The sequence below is a fragment of the Mirounga angustirostris genome, unplaced genomic scaffold (genome assembly GCF_029215605.1).
Source record: "Mirounga angustirostris isolate CCGP_5_RB_7025 unplaced genomic scaffold, mMirAng1.0.hap1 SCAF_5, whole genome shotgun sequence".
NCBI lineage: Eukaryota > Metazoa > Chordata > Mammalia > Carnivora > Phocidae > Mirounga > Mirounga angustirostris.
Genome location: NW_026991713.1, coordinates 180,136,471 through 180,142,933, shown reverse-complemented (window position 1 = coordinate 180,142,933; position 6,463 = coordinate 180,136,471). Strand labels below are relative to the sequence as shown.

General features: G+C 58.1%; 1 protein-coding gene across 1 annotated transcript; it reads left to right on the top strand.

Annotated features, from left to right (window-relative positions):
• On the top strand, window positions 1–2,092 carry FOXL3 (forkhead box L3). The gene is made up of 3 exons (XM_064590384.1): window positions 1–422; window positions 816–984; window positions 1,292–2,092. The coding sequence occupies exons 1-3, from the start codon at window positions 316–318 to the stop codon at window positions 1,682–1,684; spliced, it is 669 nt and encodes a 222-aa protein (XP_064446454.1). The 5' UTR covers window positions 1–315; the 3' UTR covers window positions 1,685–2,092.
• Window positions 2,093–6,463: the final 4,371 nt, after the last annotated feature.

Here is a 6,463-nt window from a genome sequence, read left to right as displayed (position 1 = left end):
CCCAGCACGCCATTCCCTCCTCCCTCGGTCCGCAGGCGGTCAGAGGGTCACCCAGAGCCCCGCTCGGCTCCCCTCAGCCTCTTTCCTGGTGGCTGGGGCCTCCCCCGCGCTGGGATTGGATGCGAGAGAACGGGGTGGGCGCGGGTGGGGGACCCCAGAAGCCCAGGTTCCCAGCTCGGGCGTAGAAGAGCCCGCAGTGCAGACGCTGCTGGCCCGCGCCCCGGAGGACCTCAGCAAAGACCTGGCGGGCCGGCGGGCGGCGCGGAGGAGGTGGCAAAGACAGCGGTGGTCCCCGCGGGCACTGGGTGCGCCAAGATGTTTGACAGCTCACAGTATCCCTACAATTGCTTCAATTACGACGCGGACGACTACCCAGCCGGCAGCTCGGACGAGGAGAAGCGGCTCACACGGCCCGCTTACAGGTGGCTGCGGGGCGCGTGGTGGGAGCCTGCGGGGCCGGGGACCCTCCTCCTCAAGGACCTCCTGGGACGGAGGGAGGGCTTTCTTCTCCGGAGGGCGGGGGGGTGGGTGAGATTCAGAGAAGGGACACCTTCCTCTGCATGTTCTCTCAACTGCCCTGAGGAAACTCCCCAGTGTGAAGATGAGCTTCTTGGGTCTGGGCAGAAGCGGGGAGCGGGGAACTCCAGGGTTCACGCTCCCAAACAACCCCTTCCCGCGGGCACCTCCCACACACCACGGAGCCCTGGCGGCGGAGGAGCCGTGCGCTTCTAGAGGGGCTCCTGGCTGGAGGGGATTCCAGACGCCACAGCGTCCCCTCCTCCGCCCCGCGTGGCCCCATGCGCCCCTATTTGCAGCTACATCGCGCTGATCGCCATGGCCATTCAGCAGAGCCCCTCAGGCAGGGTGACCCTGTCCGGCATCTACGACTTCATCATGCGCAAGTTCCCCTACTACCGAGCCAACCAGCGCGCCTGGCAGAACTCCATCCGCCACAACCTGTCCCTCAACCGCTGCTTTGTCAAGGTGAGCCCCGCCCCGGCCCGCCACCCGCTCCCCGGAATGGCCCGAGCGTCCCAAGCCGGGGGCTCCTGGGCCAAGTCATCCTTGACTGGGGGCCGGGGGCGGGGGATTTTGCGGCAGCAGTTGCTGGAAGGTTCGTTTTTAGCAAATTTAGGGCCTCCAGCTTGCTCCATGAGCAACGCCACACACCGCAAGGACAGGGACCTACCCAGTGCTTGTCCTGGAGTCCTAAGTGAGCCCAGATGCGGGGAGGGGTGCGCAGGAGCGCACCGGGAGCCAGCCCCTCGCGGAGCCCCTCCCTCTCCCACAGGTGCCTCGGACGGAAGGCCACGAGAAGGGCAAGGGCAACTACTGGACGTTCGCGGGCGGCTGCGAGTCGCTGCTGGACCTCTTCGAGAATGGCAACTACCGGCGGCGGCGCCGGCGCCGTGGCCCCAAGCGGGAGGGGGTGGGGGAGGCGAGGGCGGGGGGCGTGGAGGGGCCTCCGGGGCCGCCTGAGCCAGCCCCCCACCGCCAGCCCCCGGCCCCTGTTAGCTGCGCTGCCACGGGGAAGGAGGAGCCCAGGGGCATCAAGTTCAGCATTGACTACATCCTGTCCTCACCCGACCCTTTTCCAGGGCTCAAGTATCCCTACGGCCCCCAGGAGGGCAGAAACCCCCGGCTGGAAACCCAGCAAATGAACCTCCACCTTTGGACAGTATGAGTCAGGGCTGGCACCCAGTTAGTCTGGGGTCTTCCAGGTGACTGCAACCCCACCTCGAGCCAAGAAGCAAAGTTTTGCCACATCCTACTATCTTCCACAGACACGTCCCTGCTCCGTGCTGCAAACCACCCTGGGCTGGAGAGACAGGAGGTCAGTCTTCGGGCTTCATCCTTCAGAGAAAGTTCCCTTGCAAGAAGACCCATGGGGTCCTGCTTAACTGAAGCGTTTGCTCTGGATTCACTGAATGATCCTTCTCGAGGAATAGGAACACAGGTTTAGGGCCACGTTCACTTGGACCCAAGGTAGCATTTCATCCCTCCGTAATCTGAGAATCGGCTGCATAGACAGCCACACCCTGGAAGGCGGCCAGTACGCTCAGTCTACAGTTGGCGAAGTGGGTGGGCATCTTCCCTAGAGCTAAAAGTGATACTAATAAAGTGCAAACAGTGAAGTCAGATATCAGTTGATCCCATGAATGTCGCCCCGAGGTTTTTGACTGTGGCCCTGCTGCGGATGATGTGATCGAAAGAGTAAGTGCATCTTGTGCTGTGAACAGAATAGCCGATGATTGCTTGAGAAATCCTGTGCACTTTTTTATACAGGAAAGAAGGCAGGAAGAAGGGAGGAGCAAGAGGGAGGAGGGAGGGGTCCAAATTTGGGACAACATGGGGCAAAGTACACTTTTCTTGGTTCTTCTGAGCAGGGAGTACGTTTCTACTGGGGCACGTTCCACCCAGCTGGTTTCCCGAGGAGGCAGACCTTCCGTAGCAGGCAGCTGACGGATCCCTGCTACCCTGAGGTGTACAATTAGGGAGTGCACAACGACGAGCATTAGGGGCGGGTACACTCCATTTGAAATGTAAATGATTTAATTACTGCGTGGAGACGGGCATTTTAAAAACACAGTTATGCACAGTGCAACTATTTGACCAACCTTATCATTTTTCACCAGCCCAGCTTTGCGGAGTTAATCGCTTTCCATGACTTAATTTGAACATTGGTATGGATTACACCTAATCTGATCCACTAGGTGACAATGACTGGCTAATTTTATAAACAACAAAAACACACCCAAGGAAGCTGACTGTCTCGACTGGGAATTACATGGCTGTGCTTTATTGGACTCTGAAAAACCCAGACCGGTAAAGGAAGGCAGGCAGGAGGTGGAGACAGACCGAGCCATGCAAGAGACTCACTTAGACTGGCTCGCTTCTGATTCAGACAAGCTGACATTTCATTAAACTGCAGCATTATTATTCGTCCACCCTGTAGATACCTCCTTGGGTTGACATAATCGTTTTGAGAAGAGGGGAGAAGGCCGTTACTTATGAATGTTGTGAAATGCCTGATCCCCGAGTCCAGAGATGAGTGCTGGTGGTGATGTGCCCACTGCCTGCCCGCCATCACTCTCTTGGTCTGGCCAGGCCCTGCCCATGGGGCAGCCAGTCAGCCTCATGGGAGGAGGGGAGCCCTGCCTCAAACAGCCCTCTGGAAAAAGGACTAAGGCCTGCAACACAGAGGACATCTCTCCTTCGCAAATGCCAGATGCCCGAGCTCTTTGCTGGGAAAGCACCCAACATTGGTGGGCCCTCACTGCCCGCTAGGCACCCTGCTGAGCCCAGACAGGGGCTGTCTCCATGGCAGGAGCACCAGCCCTGGTTGATGGTTGCATTACTTCTCATCCCCACTTTACAGATGGGACCCGCATGCAGGTGGACCCAGGCCCAGGCCCAGGCATGTGGCTTTGGGGCTGGGCTGCTAACACGCCCTCCAAGCTATGGCTCATGCAGACTCAGAGTGTCTGTCTGCACGTTCGTGCATGTGTGCATCACAGGTGTGATGTCTGTCGGTGTTCCCGTTATTCGTATCCCTTTGCCAGTTGAGCTAAAAGCATTGTTTTAAATGATAGTAGATATGACGTAGGTGGTGTGGTGCAGGTGGTACTTATCATACATAAGTAGATGGCATACAGAGTATCTGAAGATATATTTTTCTGCTACCAATCAAGCAAATAAAATTTGCATTTTATCTTTCGGGTTCTAGCCACATTCCCGCTTTTTGTCCTGGTGAGCAAAGCCTGATGGAACAGAAAATTCCTCTGTCCTAAAAGAGGGCAATTTTGGAAGCCCCAGGCTTGGAGGGGGAGAGGAGTCCTGGCAACCAGACAGGCTGTTAGCACGCCCTCCCCTGTGCACAGGGTCCGCGGCAGGTGCTCACTGGCTGCCGGCGAGCAAAGGGGTGGCGCCAGGCAGGCGAGGTCTGTGTACTATGAGGTATAACATTTGTTTTGCAAAGGATATCAATCATGTTTTTAAAAGCGAAGGGACATTTTCAATTTGCCAGCGTGTGATATCCCACCACTCAGGCAGGTCTTCCAGTCTTTCAAGTGAGTGGCATTTAATACCAAACAACATTGCAGGGGTGAGGGCCGGCTCTGACCTATTCAAATACCGCCACCACGCAGACTCGCCCAGCACACATCTAATTAAACACTTTATGCCTCTCTTGCAAATCCGCTGATTGATCACCGATATGTACATTACCACCACATTACCCCCGAGCAGATGTCTGCCACATGGTTACGGATCACCGGGTTTCCATTAACAAAGTTGGGAGGCGCTGCTGTGCGGGAGTTCAACGGAGGTGTGTGCAAACCAGCATCGTGTAGAGCGAAGTTCCCAGATGGGCGGCATCCAGGCTGAGCTTTTCCTCACCCAGACTCCGTGGGAGGATGTCCTTCCTCACAGCGGCCGGCCAGGCCTCGGCCCTCCACCACAGCCAGAGACCAATGGAGACCACATTTGGGTGGATGGGAGAGAACCCTGGGATGGGAGCACAAGCAGGTCTATGAGTACAAAGGGGCCCTGGAGGATGCCCTCCCCTGCCGCCCTGTCCGACCCTGGGGTCCAGCATCGCTGTGTCTCCCCAGACAGGCCTCCCTTAGCCAACAGTGCCCTCCATACCAAGCCACTCTTTGGCCCTTGGTCTGCGCCCCGCCCCCCCCCCCCCCCCAGGAAGCAGAGAAAAGGCCTCGTTTCTCTTCAAATTCCTTCCTTCCTTGATTGAGCGGTTCTGGGGCTGTGTGTTCATTCATTCAACAAACATCCATAAGTCCCGTGCTAGGTTCTGGGGTGCAGTTATGGACCAGCCTGCATCCCAGCAGCATGCATAGAGCCCTCACATATCCAGGAGGCTGGGAAGGAAGTCTGCGCCCAGGGAGCTGAGACAGCAGACAACTCGGGGCACAACAACCAGTTCAGACAGGGTGGATAGGCAGGACCCTCCAAGGGCCACCTTCAAGTTGAGGCCCTAGGGACAGGCAGGGGCCCGCGTGCCAAGAGGAAGGGCATTCCAGGTGGGGGGTGGTAAGCTGAACCCCTGAGCAGGGGGAAGGAGTCGGCGGGGGTGGGGGTGGCTTGCAGAAGGCCAGTGTGGCTGGAGGGAAGCACAGGGAGGGGAAAATGCTCTCCCAGCCCCCAAGTCCAAGACAAACACCCATGTCTTTAGCTTTTTAAGTTTGAAGTGCGTCTCCTGCATTTGCCTCAGTTTGTCACTGTTCTTTCTGATACGTGGAACTCCTACAGGACAATCACCTCCCATGCTCTGGGCACTTCACCTTGGTTAATGTGGCCTCCATACTGGCTCCCTTACTGGGGCAGACACGCGCTGCACGTCTCCTGCTCTTGTCCTCAAGTGTCTCTTCCTGACCTGTCCCATCCTGTGCTCATGAAACCAAGACACAGGTCCTGGCTGGGTGGGTGATGCAAGCAAGGATAGTGTACAGAGGGTGAGAGGGGTCTTCTAGAGCTCCTCTTGGCACCAGCCCTCCTTGGCATCTTCTAGGCCTCAGTCAGCTACCCAGAATGACCTTGGAGGCCTTCAGACCCATGGTCCTGGCCTCCCAGGTAGGGGCAGGGAGCATCACCAGGCTGGGAGCATTGTAGATGCATGTCCTCAGACAGGCCATCTGCCCACTTGAGCCCTGGGTTCTTCATCTGTAGCATGGGCCACACACAGAACCCCTGGGGACTTAGCTGAGATGGACCATGTCTCCCATCTCATGTCTCCCATCCACCCCCAATGCTCTGCTCAGCTCACACCCCGTGGGGGAGGCAGAGAACGGACTGGCTCTGGGCTATGAGAAGCCTCATAGAAACCGGCTCCCCCAAGCTGGGCAAGTCCTCTGGGCACCTCCCTTCCTTGAAGAGCCCCCAGGGCCCCTGCTCCTTCCCTGGGACCTCACATCTGCCCTGGGCACTGCCCGCTTCCTGCCTCCCCACAGGCAGGCCGGGATGGGGCCACCTGGAGCCTCCAGAGTGGGAGGGGTCGTGCCGGGGGGCTCTCCTTCTCCCACATGTGCAGCTTCCTCAGTGAATCTACTCTGGCCTCCCACTCTGGGGGTTGGGCAGCGTTTCCCTCTCTGCCTCATCCCTCCATTGGGAAGTGAGGCCCTTGGCACTGAGCTGGGTACAAGGCCAGGGAGGAGCCTCCGCAGGGTATGGGCTCCCTCTGAAATCCCTCCAGGACAGACCCTGGGCCATGTGGGTGCAGCCCCAACAACAGTGAGACCAAGAACTGGACCGGGGAGACCCTGATAGCGGAGGAGGCCACTCAGCCCAGGGAGGGGAGGCTGACACCAAGGGACCTCCTGTCAGAAGTGAGACCAGTGCTTTACATCGAGGCCATGGACTCAGTCACGCAGGTGTCCTGGACAGCACTGGGGTAGAGAGGAGTGCTCATCTGAGGAAAGGCGGCTGAAGGTGGTGCTGCGGAGGAAAA

Excerpts from the sequence above, each read along its gene's own strand:
- FOXL3 (XM_064590384.1), top strand. The coding sequence starts at position 316 with ATGTTTGACAGCTCACAGTATCCCTACAATTGCTTCAATTACGACGCG. Across the intron at positions 423-815 it reads CTCACACGGCCCGCTTACAG|CTACATCGCGCTGATCGCCA; the intron begins GTGGCTGCGGGG and ends CCCTATTTGCAG. Across the intron at positions 985-1,291 it reads TCAACCGCTGCTTTGTCAAG|GTGCCTCGGACGGAAGGCCA; the intron begins GTGAGCCCCGCC and ends CCTCTCCCACAG.